Source organism: Leucopleurus acutus (genome assembly GCF_964270905.1).
Source record: "Leucopleurus acutus genome assembly, chromosome: 4".
Classification (NCBI taxonomy): Eukaryota; Metazoa; Chordata; class Mammalia; order Artiodactyla; family Delphinidae; genus Leucopleurus; species Leucopleurus acutus.
This window is the reverse complement of record NC_139146.1, coordinates 52,722,979-52,748,428: the sequence shown is the minus strand read 5'-3', so window position 1 is coordinate 52,748,428 and position 25,450 is coordinate 52,722,979. Positions and strand designations below refer to the sequence as shown.

At 36.9% G+C, this 25,450-nt stretch overlaps 1 protein-coding gene across 2 annotated transcripts in view; it reads right to left on the bottom strand.

Annotated features, from left to right (window-relative positions):
- Positions 1-2,731: 2,731 nt before the first annotated feature.
- Positions 2,732-25,450, bottom strand: part of LOC309961460 (recombining binding protein suppressor of hairless) — a 112,063-nt gene continuing 89,344 nt past the window's right edge. For both annotated transcript variants that reach the window (XM_082838741.1, XM_082838742.1), the window contains exons 4-11: positions 21,487-21,652; positions 17,067-17,241; positions 13,099-13,236; positions 12,831-12,943; positions 6,701-6,841; positions 5,481-5,636; positions 4,989-5,092; positions 2,732-4,828 (exon numbers count right to left, since the gene is read on the bottom strand). In XM_082838741.1, the coding sequence (XP_082694867.1) occupies positions 4,513-4,828; positions 4,989-5,092; positions 5,481-5,636; positions 6,701-6,841; positions 12,831-12,943; positions 13,099-13,236; positions 17,067-17,241; positions 21,487-21,652 (1,309 nt within the window). In that variant the 3' untranslated portion in view covers positions 2,732-4,512. The remainder of the gene's footprint in view (positions 4,829-4,988; positions 5,093-5,480; positions 5,637-6,700; positions 6,842-12,830; positions 12,944-13,098; positions 13,237-17,066; positions 17,242-21,486; positions 21,653-25,450) is intronic.

The following is a 25,450-nucleotide window of genomic DNA, read 5'->3' as shown; positions in this document are numbered from 1 at the left end:
TATATTGTTTCTAAATTATTTAACGATCACTATTTTTAGATGTATTTAGCAAAAATCCTGATAACTTTGCTTATATTTTTTTCTTTTGGGGGAGATCAGATAAATGAACTTGTTATGACTGAAAAAATACGTAACAACTTCTCCCCTTTACTTTCTGTTTCCCTATTAAACAAAGTACGCTTTCTCTCCAACGAGGAGCTCCCACCAAAAAGGAAAAAACATTCTATGTTCTTTCATACACCAAACCAAATGACAACCTTACACTGGAAAAGCAAGCTACTGTTAAATAATGCTCTCCAATCTTGTTGAGATTAGCTCGAAAAGTTCCTGAATTGGGAGACAACCCTTGAGTGGCGAAGCCCATTTCCCCGTGAAGAGCGAACCACCCCCCGCAAAAAAAACTTTCTCTTTTTAAAGCACTGTGTAGTTTAAAACATTAAAAAAAAAAACATCAGCACAGCCATCACGTTGATGTGATGTAGATTAGATAGCAAGGTAAGACTGTAAATATACCAACAGTAATATGGAATTTAATTTTATCTCTATGAAGTATTCTGAAATCAAAGACGATAATACATGCATCAGGCACATCCAACAGAAGACTTTTACAATGGTTTACATTTCCTTTTTATTTATTTCTTGAAACTGCCCATATTGCAGGTTTCTCACGGATGAAATATGGAACTGAGCAGATTCTTTTTTCTACAAAATTATGGTATAAACTTGCTCAATTTTCTATCTTATTGCTAATAAACCTTACAGGTGCACAGTTTGTAAAATAAACCCCTTAAGGACTGAATGCATAGAGCATGCTGCAAGGTACAAGAAATAAGCTAAAAATGAGCATATAAACCTACATCTGGACCAACACAGTACTGAATGCTGGCAAACATTTATCACAACACATGGAAAAATTAATAAAAGGAAATACAGTTCAGTCCTGAAAGGGTTAAATAGAAACCCTAATATATTATTGTTTCTAACCATCATCCCACATTACAGTGCTTGAAAACAAAGTCGAAAGTCTGGCACAGAAAATTACACACATTTGTTCAGTACTCATCAGAAACACAGCTGCTTTTGAAATCAAAAATAAGTAACTTGGTTAATAATTGAATAACATTTTGTTTCAAAAAGGAACACCCCCCCCACCCCCTGCATGGATTATCTGATTAAACATGACTAGTTAGTTTAGTTCTTAAAACCTGTGTTGGAAATTGAGGGCACAGATGGTACTCGTTTCATTAAAAAAAACAAAAACAAAAAACCCCCCCAAAACAAAAAACTAACCAGTTACAACTGCAAATAAGTCTGTGCAGTACGAGTGACAAATATTTCACTAATTAATATATATATGAGGATGCCTTTAGTTGCCACAGTTTAAGAAAAGTCAGCAGCAGGGTAAATTTTATACTAGTGTTCAACTCTGAAATCATTTAAAATAAAAAGGGCATTTTATATTTAAAGCCTTTAGCTTGCCATCCCAATCTACGTGATCAAATTCAACAGAATAAAAACATACTGGATAACAGACTCAGCTTGTATGCATATTTTCAGAAACTGCATAGAATCATAAGAGCATAGGCTACACTTCTAATACAGAATTAAAAAAAAAAAGCTTGAATGTACTATACTTTAACTGAAGTGGTTACCATTCTGAGAGTCTTTATAAGGGAAAATGACCAGCATCTCTAACAATGCCACCATTGGAGGAGGGGCCGTGTTCTACCATAACCAGAGGACAAGGCTCCTGAAAATTAAACACTGAAAATAATTCACAAAAAAATTTTAATCAGCTGATAAAAGAACTACTAGTAAACAATAAGCCACAACAGACAAATCATTTCAGTCTTTAGTTTGTGGTATGTAGAATGTCATAAAATAGTGGGGGGGAGAATGCCTGTATAAGCATATTCTTGGACTTTTCAAAAAAAAAGAGGAAAAGGGTTTACAGTCTAATATTTCAATTATCTTATTAAAATAAACAAAGAGCCAAAATTAGATATAGCTAAACAGTAAAAAAGCAAAAGTTAATTTTAATAAAGCCATAAACTTGAAACAATTATTTTGAGTTGCAATGCTGGGTAGGAATAGTTTGTTCTTCAAAAGCATCTCATCTGTTATCAGTTAATTTAATATACTGGTAACTAAATACCAAACCTGGGAAGTGGAGGAAACTTGTGGCCCATTCAAAGTAAGGCAGCACTGAAAACATTTCGGCGCTCTGAACAAAAAGCACTGTGTAAAGACTACTTCCAGACTCAACAGAGAGAAGAATAAATACTACTCATAAACAAGCAAGTTTGCAAGAAAAAGCCAGTAAACAGTTAAAACAAAGAAAGATAAGGCCACAATGAATTCTGCCCTTGGTCACTGAAACAGATTTAAAGTGTGAGGCAGGATTAGCTTACAAGAGAAGCTAGTGACGGGAGCAGACTTAAAGAGAGAAAGGCTATATATAGTATAATGCAGCCTGTGAGTAATTAAAAAGGCTTGCAGTAAAGAGAAGACCACAATAACTTTTATTTAACCACTAACATGTTTTACAAATGACTTCCCCCTTGAAAACTGAGGAAAAAGTGATGTAAAGATGTTAGGAATTGTATTTACAATGGCAGAGTCTGAGCAGAAGAATGAGTAATGAAGATATCAAAGCTGGGGGTGGAGGGGAGTGGGGGGAAGCTACTAACAATGATGTTTTAAAAAGTCTACTGACGGAAACTTTTCAAAATAGCCCAGGACACCAGAAAGACAATTTCTGTATGGAAACTGCAGGAAGTTAGTTTTGCATTCTTAAGGTACTTGTGGCTCCTGTTTTATGGGACAGTAAAAGCTTACCACAATCTAGAGGTAGTTTTTACTCAAAGAAAGATGACTGTATTACTAGACCATGTCCTGTAACATCACACACATAGTTCCTGTAGAAAACGTAGCCCAATGAGGCTGCTGCAATTTCTAAGACACCGAACATAGGCGTGCCCAAAGTGCAGGAACAAAACCAACGTGAAACCGGTGAGCCCAGCACACACAGCCAGCACACAACCCTGAATGCAGCCAAATCTTAACTGAATGGAGAAGAAATGCTTTCCGAGTAGGAGACATTTGTGAAGATGCTCAGTACTGGGGAAGAGAAAACAAAAAAAGGCAGGGAGAGAAATGGAAAGATAAAGTACATTTGCATTTTTATAATCTTACAGCTATCTGTTCCTAAAGTACTGTCTTCCAGCTATTTTAGTTGGTCATCTAGTAAAAGCATCTTGTTTCAAGGTTACAATGATATTTTGGCCTAGGCTACCCCCCACAAAAGAAAGTAAGTAAAAACATGCTTTTGCTGAGATTTTCCTCATTATACAATAAGGGCACCATCTACCAACTGGTAGCAAATACTTCTGATGATATTTTTTTGTCATATGCCAACAAGGCAGAAAAACACCCTGCTGAATGAAATCACTGGGAATATTCTAGCTTCAAAATAAAATGTTTAACTTACACATAATACAAGTTATGTACAAGATTAGGAGGAGGGAAAACCTGAACAAATCCTGGACCGCATAGATACATTTCTGCACAGGAAAAGGGAAGGGAACACTGTAAAAACCAACATGTTCCACGCCATTAACTCATTAATGGCTAAATGGCCACATTTAATTCCAGGTAAATGTTAGAACCTCTTGGATTACAACTATAAATACATTTTTTTAAAAAAAGGAACACAGAAATAACTATCAACGGTGTCTGAGAATAGAGACTAAGTCAACGTACGTTGCATGTATTGCAGGCAAGGCAGAGGCATTTTTTTTAAAGCTTTTGCACAGACTTCAAATAATCTTAAAAGAAATATGCAGGCCTTTACAAGATTTGACTTGCTGAAATCAAAACACCTTCCACTCATGAAAAGTCATAAGACTTCAGCTTTTAAAGAAAATAATAAAATAAAAAGAACAGTTCCAGCCTTAGACCAAAAAGACCTGGAGGAGTATGGTAATTAGATTAAACAAGCATGGTCAGGCTTGGAACCTGAATGTACTTAAGAGCAAAAGCTCAAAGGGGGTGGGGAGGAGAACAACCTATTTGGTAACAAAGGTGTACTATATATACTGCGATATAAAAAAGGTATGGTGAAAATGTACCTTTTACTAAAGCTTATACAAGTTCCTTGGTCCATAAAAACTATGTTAGATTTTCGTCTTCTAGTTTGATTACCTTTTACTCCAGCCACATCTCTATTTCTTGCCCATTTAAACAAAACCAAACAAAAACCAACCGAACAAAAATAACAGCTGAAAAAAATCAATTTCCAAAAGTTTGCACATTTTGATGTTTTTTTGTTTGTTTTACTGTGGCTTCTGCACTTCAAATCAGCACTTGCAGGTAATGGGGTTTTTGAATAGTATCACCGGGTACGAAAAGTTTTCCCAAGAAACCACAAAAGATTGTTCATTTTTTTCTTTCTTTTTTTGTCAACATTTTGCCGCACTCAAGTCAGTGTAAGTCCTAGCAAAAAGACGGTAGTTAGGACACAACTGTTGCTGTAGATGACGTGACATTGGTTGAATTTGTGCTGACATTTGTGTAACTCCCCTCGCTGTTTGTGTTTGACTCATTAGGGGGCACTTGGCTAGAGTTGGCTCGAAGGATTGCTCCCGCCGCACTGCAATGTGGCCGTGGCCCCGGTTCTGGGGTGTAGGTAAAGGTAAGGCTGGTGGAATAAATGATTCCATCATTACGGACCAAAGTTACTGGAACCTGGACTGGCTGCCGGACCCATCTCCAACCTTCTCGGAATGCAGAAATGTCTGGGACAACACAGAGCATACTCTCTCCACATCTGAGGAGGAAACAGAAATCACTTAAAAGCACAGAAAATTTTAGAACTGAAACTTAAAACAAGGTTGCTTAAATACAGGACAACCAATATCAGGAAAGAGTCTCATGTACCCACACCCCCATCAAAAACTCTAGATGATGTAAAAAATTATATTAAGTACCTGTACATAGTTTCAGCTTCTACATCCCCAAACCACACTCGTAAATTTGGAGTGAAATTCTGTCCTGTAAGTTCAAGCATTGCTACGTCCCCACCGCCATTCAACTGCAATTCACAGAAAATCAGAACAATGTTGAGAAAACTTTTCATTTTTCATTAAAGTACAGTTTCTCATTCGACTATCATGTGCAAAAAAATGGATAAATAAAATGCTTCTTTTAAATGACATGATTATAAAGACAAAGTGAACTAAAAATATCGCAAGCTAATATACAAACTGATTTACATTTAAATTTTCTTGCATAAAATTATGTTCCTCTCATTTTCTTTTTTTAAAAAATCAACAAATGATGTGTAACAAAACCTCCAAAAAAAAAAACCTCCAAATCACAAGATTTGGAGAAAAATCAAATTTATTGTGAAATAAAATTATGCCATGTCATAGCTGAGATCAGTTGCAAAGAGCTAAAAGTCAACTTGTAAGTGGTCTCACCTGAAGACTTTCTACAACAGGCACCGGTGTGACTGGGGCAAGGACAGGGCCCATCCCCTCGTAAAATGTATACTCTGCCTTATCCGTACTAATGATTGTCCAGGAAGCGCCATCATTTATCATCTCTTTATTTGGTTCTTTTGGGCATGGAGTGGCCTTATGAAAAAATTGGTTAGAAATTGAGTTTTATATACACTGCAGTATAAGACACTTTAACAAAGTAACACTCATAGACTGGCATTAACATGAAGAGAATTTAGTACAAATTTATAAACTTCCCAAGCACGATGCTTCGCCAATCCCTAAACAAACAGAATACTAGCATGGAAACCTCACATATGGCAGGTTTTATTTTAATACAAAATATTTCGGTGACATACTAAAAACTAATAATACCTTCAGAATACCATTTAAGTAAGAGTATACCAGTACCTGTATAATTTCTTTAATAAAAGATCAGTATCTGTGATGTAAATAGCTGTTTAAAACTCTTTAGGGATCCCTGAGAGAGAGAGAATGGGAGCCCCCTCCTGCTCAGAGAACAGCTAGAAACTTACGTACTTTCAGCTGGAAGGAACCGAGATATTGACTGACAATCCCCTACCCCTATCTCGAAACACCTAGGCCAGACCATCAGTGCTGGGTTGAGGAGACTGGCTGTGTGTGCATCTCTCTGGAAAGTCTCCAGATGTTCAGAAATGAGTTTCATGTGAAACTATAACTATTCTATTAAGTCATCTGTTCATGTCATAAATGTCCTCATGAAAGCCTTCTGAGTAAATATAGTTAAAAATTAGCTTTTGAAATGTGTCATCATTACTATCTTAGAAGACCCCAATATAAATCTGATGAGAATTATGAACGCTCCTCCAAAATAGGCATGTATCATATACAATGTTGTCTGCACATAATTTCAGGTGATTTACTGAATACCCAACATCTAGTTTTGGATAATCTGAGGGGCTCTTTGTTCCTCAGAACTAGATGTTAACTGCTTCTCTTAGAACATTTTCATAGTTTTGAGTTCTTCCTTGATGTAGGATGACTGCTATATCCGAGGAACATGTGGGCTAAGGACCCCTGAACTTGAGATAAATATCTGAACACACAGCTTCATGTATTTGGATACAATTAACATTAAGCGAGAGTTTCATGTTTCTAAATGCTGCTAACCTAATAGTTTGCACATTTTAGATTTTACCAGTAATTAAAAAACATACCTGAAACTGAATTATTCTTTCTTGAGAAAGGCACAAGTACATTCTTTCTGTATCCTTAAGGTAAAATGCACATTTATGGAGCTGTGACACAGGATCATCTGCATCCAGTAATGCGGTCTGCTTATCAACTTTCCTAATTATCTGTATTTCAACAATTAAAAAAGAAAAGATCATCACATATGGAGTTTTCATTTCGTACACTGTCAAGAGTACACAGAAAGAATCTGCTATATAATAATACATCACAGGTATTTGTCACATACACAAAAGAATTTACACACAATAAAGCTAGGTATAAGAATACTTTTAGATTGCAAGCATGTTAAGAATGTAGAGATGTTACCTTTTTCCTTGAACTCCTAAAAAAACAGGGCAGACTGGCACCTGTTTTCTAGATCAGTCGTTTTCAAACTTTAATGTCCATACAAATCATCTGGGGTTCCTGTTAAACACACATCTGTTCTGATCCCACAGATCACATACGGGGCCTGATATTCTGCATTCTAGCAAATTTCCAGCTGATGTTAATCCTGACCTTTCCAATAATATACAACGACAAATATTCCAACATCAAAGGGGAAATTATCTCTAAAGGCCACTATGGGTGTGCTAGTCAGTACCTAAGTCCAGTATCATACTTATACGTTGTTTTAATTTTAACCTAAAAGAGGTTATCATTTTGCAGATTAGGAAACAGGCTCAGAGGTCAGGTTAAGTTCCTCAAAATCACTTGGTTAGGAGCTCAGAGACCAGAATATGATTCCAAGGCAGGCTGCTTGTCCAGCCTGAACTCTTTCCATCACACACTATGACCTTATAATCCAAATATTCCACAAAACACATATGGATATCTGAAAGATAATCCTATCAAACCTTAGACGTTACTTATCACATGGAAGGTAATCACTAAGTGTTTGAGGACTATGAAAATCACTCCCAACAGCATACAAACATGTTAGAACTATTTCTCATCGAAAATCAGAAGAAACCCCTTCCTTGACTACACATCCCTGTCCTTCCCTCTCACCACCCTGTTTCTCTGCTCTCCTTTACATCAAAACTCCTCTTCCTCACCACCCCAACTCCTGAAATCTCTCCAGCCTTTTCTCTCAAAATTGCTCTTGGTGAGGCCACTAAGGACTTCAAGACAGTTGAATCCCATAAGCACTTCTCTGTCCTCATCTTATTAGCTTTCTCAGAGGCATCCGACCCACACATTCTTCCTTCGGGGATACACCTGCTCTAACCGGCCTTTAGTCTCCACAGCCGAGTCCCCAAATCTCTTCTCTATCCATACTCTATACTTTCTATACTATTTAGAAGTTGGCAACTCCTAAATTTGTATTTCCGGCCATAGCCTTTCTCAGGCACTCGACATGTATATTTAACTACCTATTCAACAGTTACACTGAAAATGTCTATTAATAGGCATCTCAATCTTAATCAAAAACAGAATTTTTTATTTCTTCCTAAATGTGATCCTCCCTCAACTCACAGCTCAATAAATGACACCACGTTCACTCAATCCTAAAACCGTGGAGTCATCCTTGACTCCTTGCTTTCTCTTATACCCAAGCTGTCAACAAACTGTTAGGTCTACCTTCAAACAAATCGGTCACCTCTCATCACCTTTCCAGTACCATCCTAGTCTAAGGTACCATCATCAACTTCTTGCCCGAATTTTGACAAAAGCCCAACCACCTTTCTCTTTGTTTCCACAGCTATGTCCCTATGCTCGCTTATCCACAAAGCAGCCAGAATTATTCTTCCAAACATAAACCAGCCATCATTCCCTGTTTAAAACTCTCCAGTGGGGATGTCCCTGGTGGCGCAGTGGTTAAGAAGCCGCCTGCCAACGCAGAGGACACGGGTTTGATCCCTGGCCCAGGAAGATGCCACATGCCACAAGCAACTAAGCCTGTGTGCCACAACTACTGAGCCGGGGCTCTACAGCCCACAAGCCACAACTACTGAGCCCGTGCACTGCAACTACTGAAGCCCACATGCTCTAGGGCCTGTGTACCTCAACTACTGAGCCTGCATGCCGCAACTACTGAAGCCCACGCACCTAGAGCCCGTGCTCCACAACAAGAGAAGCCACTGCAACGAGAAGCCCGTGCACCACAATGAAGAGTAGCCCCCACTCGCTACAACTAGAGAAAAGCCGGCGCACAGCAATGAAGACCCAATGCAGCCCAAAAAAAAAAACACACACACACACAAAACCCTCCAATGGCCTCCTATCTTACACAGATAACAGAAAGTCCGTAGTGTAGATAGAGAGAGGGACTTGACAAGATGTTGCCCATGGCTAACCTTGCAGAATCATGTCCTGGCACTTCCCCCCCGCACCCCGACTTGGCTCTAGCTACAATGGCTTCCTTGCTAGTCCTCACACATTCCTGTCTTAAGTTCTTTTTGCCCTCATTCTGTCAGCCTGAAATGCTCCTCACCCAGTTTCTGCTTTTCCAACTTCATTCTGGTCTCTGTTCAAATAGCCCCACTTCAAAAAGACTTCTCTGACCACTCTAAGCACTCCCTTTTCCCTATCCCTTTATCCTGTTTTAATGTCTTATCACTTACATTAACCTTTTAACACATTATATGGGTATTTCTTTAGCTGGTTTTCGTTGACATCCCTTCCAAAATGTAAGCTCCGGGCTTCCCGGGTGGCGCAGTGGTTAAGAATCTGCCTGCCAATGCAGGGGACACAGGTTCGAACCCTGGTCCGGGAAGATCCCGCATGCCGCGGAGCAACTAAGCCCGTGCAACTACTGAGCCTGTGCTCTAGAGCCCACAAGCCACAACTAATGAGCCCGCATGCCACAACTACTGAAGCCCACGTGCCTCACGTGCCTAGAGCCTGTGCTCTGCCACAAGAGAAGCCACCGCAATGAGAAGCCTGCTCGCCGCAACTAGAGAAAGCCCACACGTAGCAACAAAGACCCAATGTGGCCAAAAATAAATAATAAAATAAAATTAATTAATTAAAAAAAAATGTAAGCTCCAAAAGGAAAGAAAGTCTACCTTGTTCACCAATGTATCTCCAGCATCTAGACAGTTCCTGGCCCATGGGTTCAGGGCTATTTGTAGAATGCACGTATGCATGTAGGACTGTAATACTTTGCTCTACAATGAACACCCTTAACAGTAGCTACTCACAAGATATTGTGAGGACTAAATGAATCAATATATGTAAAAGTGCTCAGAACAGTGCTATTAATATTATGCAATATTATTGGGTTTTTATTACTTGATTCACACCGGACATATTCCAAGATGATTTTTCTTTACTTAAGCCACAGCTATTAAAAATCCCAATCTTTTAAAGTCAACATTCTTCATATTTACATATTTTTAGCTCTGCAGTTTATTAGTCAGAATATTTGTCATTCTACTCACATCACCACTAATTTTTGAGTTTAAAGGGAGACACTACACTTTTAGCAATTACAGTTTCTAAGATATTCTGTGAGACTAATTAAACTCAAGCAAAATGTTTCCATTCAATGCTAGTCTTAAAGGTTTATTTAAATTTAATGATGTTTGGATTTTAGGGAAATAAGTGAATTTTGAATGATGTAAATTTAAAACTTACTGTAAGTCTACCACACTCAACTATGACTTCACCACGTAAGAGTCAACATTTGCCTATGACACTGTCATTTCTGTAATCCACTGTTTCTCCACTACCTAGTAACAATAAGCATATTGAGAACATGGGCCATGTTTGGTTCAATTTTATTTCCCATAATAGTTCTCTGGACATAGACACTGCTGAATGACCTAGTCTCACCAATAAAGAAACCAAATATGTCCCCTACTATTTGGTATCAAACTTGCTGTGATCATTTCTAATTATTAAGAACAGGAAAGAAATCTGAGAAACCAGATAGTACGAATGTTCTAACAAGCTATGTGTGATGAATTCTACATTCATAAAACACCAGATGTTACTCCAACCAGCTCTCTCTTCTACGCTGGCTTTGTAGGTTACTGGTACAGTATTTTCCATATTTCTGAGGTAAACAGGATACAGCTCTTAAGGACAGAAAACATATCTTATTCATATTCCTAGACTATACCTGGTAAATGCCCAGGCTGAATTCATGTCGCTGATTAGTTTACCTAACAGATTTTAGATGTCCCAAACCTCTGGGACATCTGACAGCCTTGAGGAAGTGGGATAAATACTAACCAGTGTTTCTTGTTAGTTGGCTAGACCTACATAGACTATGCCTGTTTTTAAAGTATCCTAAAAACCAGGATTTCTCATTAGAACATTCATCCCATTGAAACTTGGTCTTGGAGGGAGAGTGTTTTCCAAGCAAAGATCTCCAATAAGGCTAATATTCTAGGAAGCATAGCATGCAATGTTCAGATATTAAGACAGTGTCATCCTTCTTGAAAGCACATGAAAGCCTCCTCTGAAAAACGTGCCTTTGTTGAAAACTGCACGTAAGTGGAGGTATAGGAGGGCATGAAGTAGTGCAGACCATATAAAGCCTAGCTATGTCTCTGAGGAATCTAATTCCTCAGTCACACAACCTCTAGAAAGAGGTATTTATCGGTACATTGTTAACGATGGTACTGCAACTTTTCCTAAGGCATTCTCTGGATCAGGTTTTTTATTGCAGCATTTTTATAATCAGAGCCCCATACTTTTACATGTTGAAAATATTCAATTAAAGATGATGTTCAAGGGGCTTCCCTGGTGGCGCAGTGGTTGAGAATCCGCCTGCCAATGCAGGGGACACGGTCCAGAAAGATCCCACGTGCCGCAAAGCAACTAAACCCGTGCACCACAACTACTGAGCCTGTGCTCTACAGCCTGTGAGCCACAACTACTGAGCCCGTGTGCTGCAACTACTGAAGCCCATGCGCCTAGAGCCCATGCGCCTAGAGCCCATGCTCCACGACGAGAGAAGCCACTGCAATGAGAAGCCCGCTCACTGCAACAAAGAGTAGCTCCCGCTCACCACAACTAGAGAAAGCCCACGTGCAGCAGCGAAGACCCAACACAGCCAAAAATAAATAAATTTATTAAAAAAGATGACCTTCAAGCAAGGCAGACCGGTACTTTACATGAAACTAAGTGAAAACACTATTTTAAGATTTGAGTCTGTCTTCTAAGTGGCCCATATATAAGCTGTTGCTGATCAGAGGCAAAGGCCTCTGAATAGTGATTCTACAGTACAAGCATTTAATACCAAAGCAAATAAACATTATCCTTGGAATACAGTGACACATAATGAATGAAAAGAGAAGAACCTGAGTAAATGTTGATTCAGCTTGTTTTTTGGTGTGTCTTTCTTTCTAATTTATGTACCCTTCTTTCCCTACCTTTCCCCTTTTTATAATTTGCCTCAGGTTCAAGGTTTTGTAAATTTATATTACTATGTTTCACATATTTTGGCTTACGAAGTTGAAATGGGAAATAAAATCACCTTGTACAACGATGACACAGAAAAATATAAAACAAAAACAATAATATGATGCATTTACTTAGATAGTTATAGATCAACCCAGCTCCTGCTGAAATAGTCCCAGAAAATATCAGCCAATGAAATACTTCATCAAAGAGATACAAAGCATATTCAGGCAAGTAATACTAAAAGTTCTTCCATTCACTTAACCCCCTCCCCCAACCTGACCTTGAATCAAACTTACTCATAAACCCCCTCCATCTTTAATATAACTAAATTGTGTTCTGCTTCAGAAAAGGAGGGGGAAGATGACAAAGGGTATATGAGGGGCTTTTGCTTCATTCTGCTAAGAAAAGCAGTTTTTTACAGTTTTAAAAAGCCCCAAACACTATGCCTCTCTACCAGAGTAAGAAACACCAATTTTATTTAATTTTTAAATCCATCTTCCTTTGGGAGAATAAAATAATAAAAATTATGCTTATATTTTTAAAGAAATTTGAAATTCTATGCTTTTGAAAACTTGGTCCTGTGTTGGGATGAAGCAGGTACCACAAAGAATGAATAATGTATCTACATTAGTTAAGAAAATAAATCCTAATGTAACTTTATAGTGCCCTCTATTGAACATATCCAGATATACAACCAAAAAGGGAAAAGGCCACCAACATTTATTAGAAACAGTCATGAAGTCATTAAGGCCATACCAATCTTGGGAGTGCCATGCCAGTAACTGAACACACAAGTTTGACTGTTTGTCCATAATGGATGTATCCATCGCGGACTGTGAATTCTTCTCCTTCTGATTCATCGTCATCCACTGCAGTGCAATGGAAACAGATCAAATTATCATCTTTTAGAACTTATTAATCTGCTTATAAAAATGACAAAACTTAATATATCTGTATGTCTTATTAGTAAAAAGAATTTAACAATTTCACACGAAAAAAATCAAATGCATATTTTTATACTCACAGAGATGAATGTAAAATGCTCCCCACTGCTGAGAACTGGCATGGAAATTACCTCCTTCTACATGCAAGTATCTGGTACTAACTGTCTGGGATCGAAGTCGATTAAACAGAGCCACCTTTGTTCCTGAGGCAATGCATACTGCAAAGAAAACACAGCTCCTATTTATGTGAGTGGGGTTTGGGGGCGGGGCAACAGTGGAGAGCAAGAAGGGACCAGTACCCAGTGAATGAGGACTATGCATTACTATCATTTAATAATTAATGGATTCTGCTAACAATTTTTTTAACCCTCTAAGAAAATACAGATGATACCCCCAAAAATCAAGGTAACTCTTTATCAATAATGTCAAGCTAAAGATATATAATATGTCCATAAAAATCTTTTTTTTTTTTTTGCGGTACTCGGGCCTCTCACTGTTGCGGCCTCTCCCATTGCGGAGCACAGGCTCCGGATGCGCAGGCTCAGCGGCCATGGCTCACGGGCCTAGCCGCTCCGCAGCGTGTGGGATCTTCCCGGACCGGGGCACGAACCCGTGTCCCCTGCATCGGCAGGCGGACTCTCAACCACTGTGCCACCAGGGAAGCCCCATAAAAATCTTTTTTAAATGAGAGTTACACAGTATGTTTAATGCGGTGCTGTTTTTAAAAAGGAAGTTACTTTTAAAATAATAAGTGTCCAACAGTAGGAAATTGATTAAATAAATTATAATATCATTCACCTATTTGAATGATGTGTATTTAAATGCATTGGTAAGAAAATATCTCCCTGATATATCACTGAATGGAAAGCACATTCTTTATACTGTGGTTTCATTAGGTAAACATATATATTTTTATGTGACAGCATGTGTCTCCATGTGCTCACATCTATTTCTATGGAATACATTCATAGAGAGGGGTGTGGAAGGATGTTTACCAAAGTTGATGGCAAATGCTTCTGGATACTGTGATTTTAGAGATTTTGCTTCCTTCTAAATACCTTATAGTATAGCACTGCATGAAATTTCTTGAAAAAGCAACCACATCTATGTAAGCAAGAAAATACTCTGAAAATGAAATATGTTCTCTGCCATCAAGTAACTTAGAGTCAATAGAAATATAAAATTAAAGAGGTAATCCTGTAATTTGAATTGGAAACAGCCTAAATACATGACATTATACCTCCTGATGCAAGAACACTACATCGCTGTGAAGTAGGCTTGCCCTCTAGTAACAAACAACAAAAAAGAACCAAAGAACAACCACCTTAAATCTGATCAAGTTTCTAAATTTACTGACAAAGACTCTCTCCTTGACCAAACTTTAGACAGGCTCCTCTGAGCCCTTTTTCCACCGGGACTCTTCCTTGGGCCCTGGCATTGGCCTATCTAGCCTGGTTATTGCCAAGAATCCTGCTAAACCATCCTCCCATCCTTGATATCTGTTCAAGTTCCTCCCCTCCACTTTTATATCTGATCATCTAGGCCTGTCTTCATAAAAATTCTGGTAAGCTAGTTTGTCAAGAATCCCCCTTCCCTTCATGTCTCTCTCCTCATAGTAACTTTCCATCCACTGATCCCCTCGACTCTGTTCCTTGGCTATAAATCCCCACTTCTCCTTGTTGTATTTGGAGTTGAGCTCAGTTCTTTACTGAAATCTCTTTTCCCTACTGCAACGGTAGTGAATAAAATCTGTTTCTAACCATCTTTAGTGTCCAGCTCTGTTTCTCTCTGACACTACAATTTACAGAAAATACATTAAACTACACCAAGGAAATATAATTAGCAAATTCCAGTATGTGGAAATCTCTCATGGTCAACTGACTCACTCTCTTGAATAAATAAACTACAAGAAGAGAGAGAGAAACAGAGAGATGTAGAGAAAATCCACAGATTAAAAAAAACTCAAGGACATGTCAACACAATATACAGAATAATATCTGGTGGATCTTATTTGAATTTTGATTCAACCAAAGGGCTAAAAAAAAAACCCACATTTTAGATAATTTTAAATTTGAGCACTAGCTAGGTATTTAATGATACTAAGAAACTATTTCTTTTTATAGTTGTTTTATGTTTACTTTTATGTGATCATGGTATTGTAATTATATTAGAAAACAAGAGACCCTATCTTTCAGAGATACACAGAAATATTTACAGATGATATAGTGTCTTGGATTTGCATCAAACTAAAATGAGGGCAGAGGAAAGTGTGTGTAGGGGGTAGGGTTACAGATGAAGATAAATCAAGACTGGCTTGAAGTTAAGATCACTGCTGCAAGTTAGAGGATGAACACAAGAGGTTTCATGTCATTAATGCAACTGTCTACTTTAGTATGTTAGAAAATTTCCATAATATAAAGTAAATGATGATGATAATAATGACCAAGCAGACTAAAAACCATCCACTACATAAAATCCCATTAAGTTCATAATAAAACAAAACAAAATAAAAACAAGCAAATAAACCAAAATCCTAAAACCTCACTGGTCACCTTCAAAGAATACTATTGTTATTCTGCAAATTAGTAAATAAGAACCTATCCTGGCTTTTCTCCATAGACTATACTTAAAGCAAACAGCTAACAAATGCAAAAGTTAAGAATAAAAGAATTAGAAAAATCATCATTTTGCAGCCCTTAATGAAATACTAGATTTAAGCAGCCATCATGAAGGGCTACTAAAATCATTAGGTTAAAGGTCGCTGAGGAACTTTATAACTGGTGGATTAGACTAACAACAGCTCAAATTACTATAACCAATCTTAACATAACAAGAAGTGGGATAACCAGATATTACATGACTTCTGATCTGATAGAAATGAACATACATAGGAGCAGCTAATTCTAAAATAAAAGTTTAACCAACAGTTTGTAGAAAATATGAGAGACAGAGGAACACGTAATCAGCCAGATCCAGAATATGGAAATTCCACAGGAAAAATGACCCAGTTTCAACGAATAAATAACACAGAAGGAAAAACAGGCTGGTGGAAAGAGAAGAAACCATTACAGATTAAAATGTATGAACCTTGTTTGGATCCAAGTTTGAACAAGCCAACTGTTAAAAACAACAACACAACCGTAAAAAGATATTTCTGAGACAATGTGATAAATCTGCACACGGACTACCATTAGATGGCATTAACGAACTACCATCAACTGTTGTTGGGTATAATGATGTTTAAAAGAAAATTATCTGTTAGAGTCACTACTGCAGAAATGGTTGAAAGGATAGGATGTCTGAGATGTACATTAAAAAATTCCAGCAGTTGGAGGAGGAAGGAAGGCGTGGTGGTGATAGAGATGATAAAACAGAATTGGTAAAACCTGTTGAGGCCAGGTGGTCACCTTATACTACTTTCTCCCTTTTATGTAAGTTTGAAAGTTTTCATAATAAAAAGTTAAAATAAAGAAAACTGGGTACAGAGGTTGAAGTGTAAAATTCAAACAGCATTTATCTGCTATAGTCTAAAAATGTGCTGATGAGGCAGCAGTCTCTGCCAGTGCAACTACATCAAAATTTTTGTTCAGGTTCTCAGGACAGCCTTCCAAAGCCCATTTGATATAACAGTGTTTCTCAAAGGGGTGCTTTTGATATTCTAAGTGAATCAATTCTTTATGGAATGGGAACCTTCTTGGGCACTGCAGGACATTTAGACACCCTAATGCTAACATTACTCCCTCCAGTCACTGTGACAGCAAAAGGAAACTCCCATTTCTCCAAATGACTCTGGGTGGCAGTGATGAACCAATTCTGTTTAAAAACCACTTCCCTACCCCAGGTATTGCCCATTTTTAATTAAAGAAAAAGACAATAAAGCAGCAGTAATAACTGAATATGATTTTTTCAGATAAAGTGAAGACCACAAAAATATTTGAAAAAAAGGAACTGGCTACTGAAAAGCAATTTTTAATTTAAAAAATAGCTGAATTTGTCTTATTAGTTCATGTTGGGAGTTGAGGACAAAAAAGAAAACAAGTATACATACAGTCAGCATTTTTCAATGACTGCTTCTTTTTGGAAGGTTTGGAGATGACTTTTATCCGCTTGCTGAGGAACACACCAATGTCATCACTATTGCCATAGAACATCTTTACAGAGAGCATGAAGTGCTTTCTCTTGTCTGAATCAGATATATACAATGTTTTGGCCGTGCAATAGTTCTGTGAAAGAAAAGGCAAGTTTTAATAGCACCAAAACCCTGTCAGCTATGTACCTACAACTCAGTATGGCCACGTCTAAGTTTGATCAGACTTAAAGGCAGTAACTCCACAGAAGCGCTGATAAAACCAACTGTGAAAAGTACTGATCTCTGAAAACAAAGTACAAAGTCTTCCTTATCAAGTCTACGAAATACTAACACTGTGTTGTTTTCCCCTCTCAAAAAGGCTTTTAAAAAATAGTCTTTTCTTGTTTTATACAGCTCTACATCTATTTCACAGAATTACCAATGTTATAGCAGTAATTTTTTAAAATAAAATTTTACAGTTAAAAAATTCCATGACTGTCTTTCTGCAAATAAGATATAAAGAAGGCTATCAGAACTCAATTAAATTATGTAAAAGATTTTAGCACTGATCCTTCTCAAAATAGTGCATACAACGTTTTTTCTTATATAGCCGAACACTAGAGTAACCACCCATGAGTCTGAGGAAAACAATATTTTTTGAAATAGCTAACACTTTGCCCAATGGGATAATTCCTATTGCATCACCAAAAGAACTGAATTTAAAGGTACTAGAGAAAACAAACGCAGCAAAGTACTATGTCAGTTTACCAGAAATTAAATTCTGGTAACTGAAAGCATAGTATTAAAGAATTATAGCACTTGCAAAACAACAAAGATACTTTGAAATGCTACTATTTCAATTACATATGACAATTCTAAAATCTTTCCTATTCCCTTGATCCCTGTGAATGAGGGAAGAGGCTAAATTATTGATCTATTTTTCCAGATTGGGTAAATAATGCTCAAGTACAGCTTAAGTATTTAAAATTCTGAAATATATATATATATATATATATATTTTTAAATCATTGCTCTACTTTAAAATTAGGCTAAACAAGTTTCTTGACTACCTCTGCTGTGTGTTCCTTTTAGAAAGCAGTGCAAATGCCACTCATTTCGAAAATAACTAATGGGCTCTAGGTGTTTAATCTTTAAAAATATTACTCACAGCCAATTTTAGTACCAGAACAAAAATCATGCCATACTTTATTGCATTTCTCAACAGCAAAGTTATATAAGAAAATTTAGGTGCCGTCTTGAATATTTTACTCAATTAAGTTTTTATAAATTCAAAAGGGAGAGAAAAGCTTTGAGAGGCTTTGTTCTGCACAAGGCAAAGTTAAGATAAAGCTCATAATAGTAATAAGAAAAATTAAAACAACAGCCTTTGCACTCACTCAGCTCCTTTCACTCCAGGATCTCTAAGTGTTCAGGGATGCTGAACCATGGCCCTGCCGTACTTTAAAAAGCTCTGAAAGTCAAATAAAGCCTGCACTATGGAATTATTCTACAACGTAAGACAAAGTCTAGGAAGATAGGTATTGATACACTAAAGAAGAGTACTCCCATGTAACAAAAATAAAATGTGTATCTAAATGAAAGCAATTAAATTCTAATGGCAAAACTTAAAAATGATGAGATCACTTAATTTGAGTGTTAACATTAGGGGATATGATCTATATCAGAAAAGAGAAAATACTGAAATCTAGCATAAATGGTAAGGTAGACTGGCAAACAGGAAAGGAAAAAAGAGCAGAGAAAATTGGGTCATAACACAGACACTCAAAGGGCTTTATTTTGTTTGGAAAAAGCAAACATACATATATATCTCCTTGGAAGGAAAGGAAATATACCCCTAATTACAAAAGTGAGTAGTTTGAATCCACAAAAAAATTCTAATAAAGCTATCTCAGATACAATTTATTATTTTTTAAAAGCTATAAAGCTACTGACCACAAACTACTCAAATTTCACAAGAAAAAAAAAAAAAAAGGACAAGTCACTGATTCAGAAAGAGTATTACAGCTTTAAGACGCTAAGTAAATAAAAACTGAAGTTACATTTGCTTCATCATACCAAAAGGCTAAATTAGCTAATAAAATTCTAAAACAGAAAATGGCATATAATAAATCTGTCTATAAACAATGAAGAGTTTAACTTAAAAAACATCTTTCTGAAGACAAGATCTTCAGGAAAGAGAAAAAATCTGCCCTGAAATAAAAAATACCAAATATAATGCTACAAAAGTTTATAGAAATATCTGAATTGTAGAATTTGAACTATATAAACAAAACAATACTAGCAACATAGGTGTAGGGGATGTAATTCTTTAAAATAAAAATACAAGTGTGCTAATTAGGGAAGTAATTCATGTTGCATAGCTTACTTAGCTCCAACTATGTAAGACAAAAACTGAGGAAATGAATAGTTAACAAATTAAAAACATCAGATCCAAAATATTACCAACATATAGTTAAATGTCATGACCATAAAATAAGGGCTGCATATACTAGAACTTTGTTGTAATGAAGAGTAAAATAAGGACAAATACCCAAAAATGCAAAATAAAATCCCTCCTTTTTCAATAATGACTAATTGTACCATTCAATGAACAGGCTGTTGAAAGAAAATAACATTACCTTAAATGAACGGAGGTTAAGTGAGATAGGACCAAAGTGCCTCTTTCTGAAGCTCAGCATCTATCCACTGCTTGGTCCATCTTTGCCTACCTGGACCCAAACTTACCTTGTTCCTGTACCTTGATGGTCCAAGCATATGATTATGCTGTTCTTTCTGCCTGGAATGACTTCTGCTGACTCTCAACCAGTCTTATTCTCTATAGACTTCTCTAATAGCATTTTTCATTATAACTAAATATTAACACATAATTTTGGCATACAGACACTGTACTACCCTGTAAGTAGGTGTTTTAAGCACTATTTAATGCTCAAGCTCTCAGGTATTCTCTTCTGCAAATTTCTAGGGCTTGGGGAAAGGATATAATGGCAGAAGTTGAAGAAAGATGTACTAAGCCATTATGCTGAGAAAAGCAAGTGGCGGTGCTGTTTGTTTGTTATTACCTCCCTTAAAATTGCTGGAAGCTGGAAGTGTTAAAGCAAGCAATGAAGTTCAATTAACACAATTATATACAATGGTAGCTAGAATCCCTGGCTTCTTACTACCTATCTGATCTAATTACCATTCACAGTTCCAAATGTCTAGATGTACAGCTTAGAGACATATCACTAAGACTTTCTATATAACAGAAAAATAGATGAGACATGACTAAGGCCTATTTGTTCAACCCACTACTTAAATATATCTTTTACCTTGGCTCAAGGGTCATAATTCAGAAATATTTTACACTGCTCTATTTTAAGATGAAACAACCTTTACTGTAGTAAGTTTTATCCCAAACCTAATTTAAAATACACAGTTGACAAGCCTTAATGATAAAAATATAAAGATACAAATGACATAAACATACTCAAATTTGAAGGAGGTTGAAGGCTCCTTATTCTCAGTGCTCATTATCTGTAAAATGACTAAAATTGAATGAGAGTACAAATCCGCTAGCTCACCACCCTCAACCTTGCCCTCCAAACTCCCATTCTTAGTGTCGGCTACAATACAGCAAACACTAAGACATTCAACAAAGACTTACTGAATGAGAAAACAGCTATTTATGCAGTACTTTAAAAGACATTCATGTAGTCACTGAAATCAGAAATAACCATTTTTCAAATTTTAATATCAAGAGAAAACAAAGTAATAACTAATGCCAAGTCACTGAAGAACTACTTTTGAAAACTAAAGGTACAGACTGAAATAACTGCTTTCTAAATCGATAAAATACAATTAGTAAAACTAACTCATAAATTTTATTCCCTAGTAAAGTAATCAAAGAAAATACCTAAAAGTTTGAGTAAAGGTAACCATGGCTGTTCCTGTCTACACAGCATATTTCTGTTCTACACTGAAGCTAAGTAAAACATTTATGATGTTTATAACCCATAATACTTTGTTTCTAGTGTAAGACTAAGATTAAATGAGTAGAATAAAACATTATTGAACTATGTATTTTCATTGTTGTTTGACTATCATGCCCCTGTCAGATGGATGAGCAATTAGCCTCCTATACTGGCCCCCAACAGAAATCTGATTCACAGCCTGCTAAAACTGCTAGCAAGCTGAGGAAGCTTATTGTGTGCCACCTTTAGATGTCAACAGCTCAAGCTCCATCAGTCACGACTAAACCACAGCTACTTGAGAAGTTTATTTCTGGTTCTGATTTATATATTCAAAAGAGTGCTACCAATAGCCATAAAAGGAAAAAAAAAAAATCACCACTACAAAAACAAGTAAGAAAATTGCATTCTGGTACCATGGTTCTCTTTACCTTTCCTTCCAAGTTCAGCTGCTGCATTTCTTGGTCACTATTTCCTATTCCAATAAATGCACACGGTTGAGACTCTTGTTCAGAACAACCATCGCGTTCCATTTGTTCTTTTTTTTTCTTCCATCCACTGCCCATAAGATATACACAAGGAGGAGGGCAAAAGAACCTGAAACAATGAGGGGGAAAAAACACAATGCAATTACATTCAAGAAAGCATTTCCTTTTCTTAAACACATGAATACAAAATCATGCTGAACTGCACAAAGTTAGCTCCTAATGAAACATTTTGGTGAAGTCTTTTGTAATGCAAATAATCATATCCACAGCACAGAAATCAAGACTTCCACTTGCATTTGTTCAGGTAAGGTTCATCTATATTGATGTTATGCATTCACTTAGCCTAGATATTTTTTAGAGCAGGGAACATCTCTTTTCACATAGCTCAGAGTGTTGAACTACTGCAGTTCAACAAATCCAAAGTACTTTAACATATACAAAACATGGTATACCATCACAGAATCTGCAGTTACTGATTAACGTCTACTCAAAATAATGTATCATTAATTAATGACATTCTTGGTATGGATATTACTCTTAACTTCATTTGGTAATTAACCTGGAAAACAGAATTAGAGCAATGCCCAAAGTAGAAAATTTCGAAATACTAATACAACTAAGTAAAAGAATTAAAAGCAAAATGAATCATTGGATTACTATATATCTTATATCCTGAACACCTGCTGTATGTGGATGACTGAAAGAAAAATATACTGTATCCTTTCAACTCACAGACAACCAAGAGATTTGTTTCGCTAGTTGCCAAAAACCCACCCTCACAAATTCTTCCCACCTAGAATAATTTCCTTATAATCTTCTCTTAGTAATTACAAAATATCTACTTCAAATCCTAGCTCAGGCAGGCCCCACATTTTACATAGTTCAGACCATCAATCCAGTCCTTGTGTAGGGTGTAATTCCTTTGCTCAATCACACACTGACTTACACATACTTTAAAACATTTATGTCGGGACTTCCCTAGTGGCGCAGTGGTTAAGAATCCACCTGCCAATGCAGGGGACACGGGTTTAATCCCTGGTCCAGGAAGATCCCACATGCCGCGGAGCAATTAAGCCTGTGCGAAGCCCGTGCTCCACAACAAAGAGAAGCCATCTGCAATGAGAAGCCCTCGCACTGCAATGAAGAGTAGCCCCCGCTCACCGCAACTAGGGAAAGCCGCCCGTGCGCAGCAACGAAGAACCAATGCAGCTAAAAATTTAAAAAATAAATAAATAAAATAAAGTTTAAAAAACATTTATGTCATGTCTCGTCAAGGGGCCTGAAAACTCAAATACCTACTCAAATAGTAGCCAAGTAAATTCAAATAGCAGCCAGGTAAGCAATATAAATGGGTGGGCCAGCTGTACAATAAATAAGTAGAAATATCCTTTAATTACCCCAAGAAGTAGGTTCCCTCCCTTCTTTCTTGAAACACACAGCCCTCATGGTAATTTCAACTTTTTGTATAGCTATAAGTATAGAAATTTCTTTCTTAATCTTTTAAGCCCACTGAAAGAAAAAAAAAAAGAGCTTAACTGCAAAGAGCATCAGCCAATGCTGTGTGGCTCTGATGACAAGGAAACAATTGGGATCAGCAAGCATGTGAGTATACACTCACCCACCCACTCACAGGGCTGAACTATGGGCGTGGAGGCCTAGTGCTGGCCACATCCTCCAACTTCCCAATAGTTGCCTGAAATCAAGTTTTACATGAAATTCCTAATTTTAAAATTTTGCAAATAATTTATGCCTTTTAACACTTTTTAGGCCAACAATGTACAGACTTAAAAAAATAAAAAACTAAAGAACTGTACACAGGCATGTGTGTGTACATACATACACACAGATACCATCATGCTGGATTTAGCTTTCAGGCCACCCTAAAGGTAGTAAATTGGGAGGCTGAGGTCAACATATATATACTACTATGTATACTAATGAGAATCTACTGTGTAGCACAGGGAACTCTACTCAGTGACCTGTGGTCACCTAAATGGGAAGGAAATCTAAGAAAGAGTAGATATATGTATACATATAACTGATTCATTTTCCTGTACAGTAGAAACTAACAACACTGTAAAGCAACTATACTCCAATAAAAATTAATTTAAAAATAAATTAAGTAAAGGTAGTAGAGTAGTATCTACTTGTTTGCTTCCCCCTCAGCACTTACTACAATACTGACTGAATTGAATCAAAATACATGGCACCTACTTTTCGCTCAACTCTACCAAAGACTACTTTAGAGGCAATCTACATACAATTTATAGGAAGTGAGCTGGGTTTTTAATTTTCATTAATTCACAAAAATTTATTACACCCCTAGTCTATACTAGATACTGGGAATATATTAGTAGTTAAAACAAACAAAAATTCTTGTCCTAATGGAACTCAGAGTCTAATAAGAAAGACAATTTTAAAAAGCTAGATGACTAAAATAACATATATACTCTGTTAGCTGATGGTAAGTACTGAGGGAAAATAATAAAGCAGGGAAGGGGTACTTAAAAATGTAGAAGACCTGGGTGGCCAGAGAAAGCCTATTTAAGAAGATGACTTTAAGTCATGACCTAAAGCCATGGGTTTCTAGGGTAAGAGCATTTCAGAAGAAGGAATAAATAGCAAGTGCAATGGCTCCAAAGTAGAAAGGACTATAATGGACGGCGGAGAAACAACAGACCAGTGTGGCTGGAGCAGAGACGAGAACAACAGGAGATGAAGCCGGAGTAATGGGGAAGTAGACCTAGCAGGTCGAAGGGGTCAGGCTGAGTTAGGATGAAAATCTTCTGGGGTCTTCTCATATGTATCTAAACCAACAGAAAGGAAGCAGAGCAGCCTTTGTTCCTGCATACTCTCTGTCACCATGGACATAGAGGTCACAGCCGAGGCAGTGGGCTCAGTTCCAGGTCACTCCAAGTTTGGAGGGATGCCTGGATTAGCTGGGCTAGTTCAGGAGTTGGCTCAGTTCAAGTCTGCACCACGGATCTTTCTGGCCTCTAATGCTGGGAACCACCCAATACTTACCAGGCACAGATTCAAATATCTAGCTGGCACACTATCAGGAAGTTGAGAAGGCATCAATTTTGGAAGCTTGTCTACTATTAGTATTTTATTGACAGATGTTAAGCCTCCTTAGTAAGTTGGTATATCAGCTATAAAATTCGAAAAGCTTTGTTTTACTATAGTGTACCAAATGTAGTGCTGGTTTTCTCAAGAGTACTATGATAAAATGGCATGAAACCAACAGGGCATAAAAATCAGACAGGTTGACAAGAAATTCTTTACCACTCAAAACACTGACCTAGGTTCTATATTGAAAGTGCTTTCCAATCTTGTAATAAATGTAAGAAAAATGAAGATTCTTCAACTGCCTCTGAACTAGCCTTATTTTTATATCAACTCTACAACTATTCAAGAAAGCTGTGATGCAAGAAAATTGCAAATCCAATATAAACATTAAGATTATTTCTACCATGTGATGATGAAATCATATTTTAAACATCCCAATATTGTCACTCCCTAAAAATCAGCTAATGAATCAAATCTTCATTTCCAGAAACTTCAGTAGTAATATAATAATCAAACAGAAGATAAGCATCAATACAAAAAAATTTACAGACAAATGAAAGGAAATTAAAGGGAGGAGGGTAAGGAAAAAATGCCACCTAATTAACAAAAGAAAAATTACCATACACCTTTATAAGGTGTATGTGAATCGATGATTCTTTGAATTTGGACAGCTGGTCAATATGTACCAAACATTCAGTGAAAAGTCTGACCAAGTGGCTAGCTTTTGGAGTTTAACAGCTGCTATAAAAGGACACTTTATGAAACAATGTGCCTTTATTTTCTAATCTAAGCAACTATGCTTTTATTTGCCACTTGGTGGCGATATGCACACATTTAT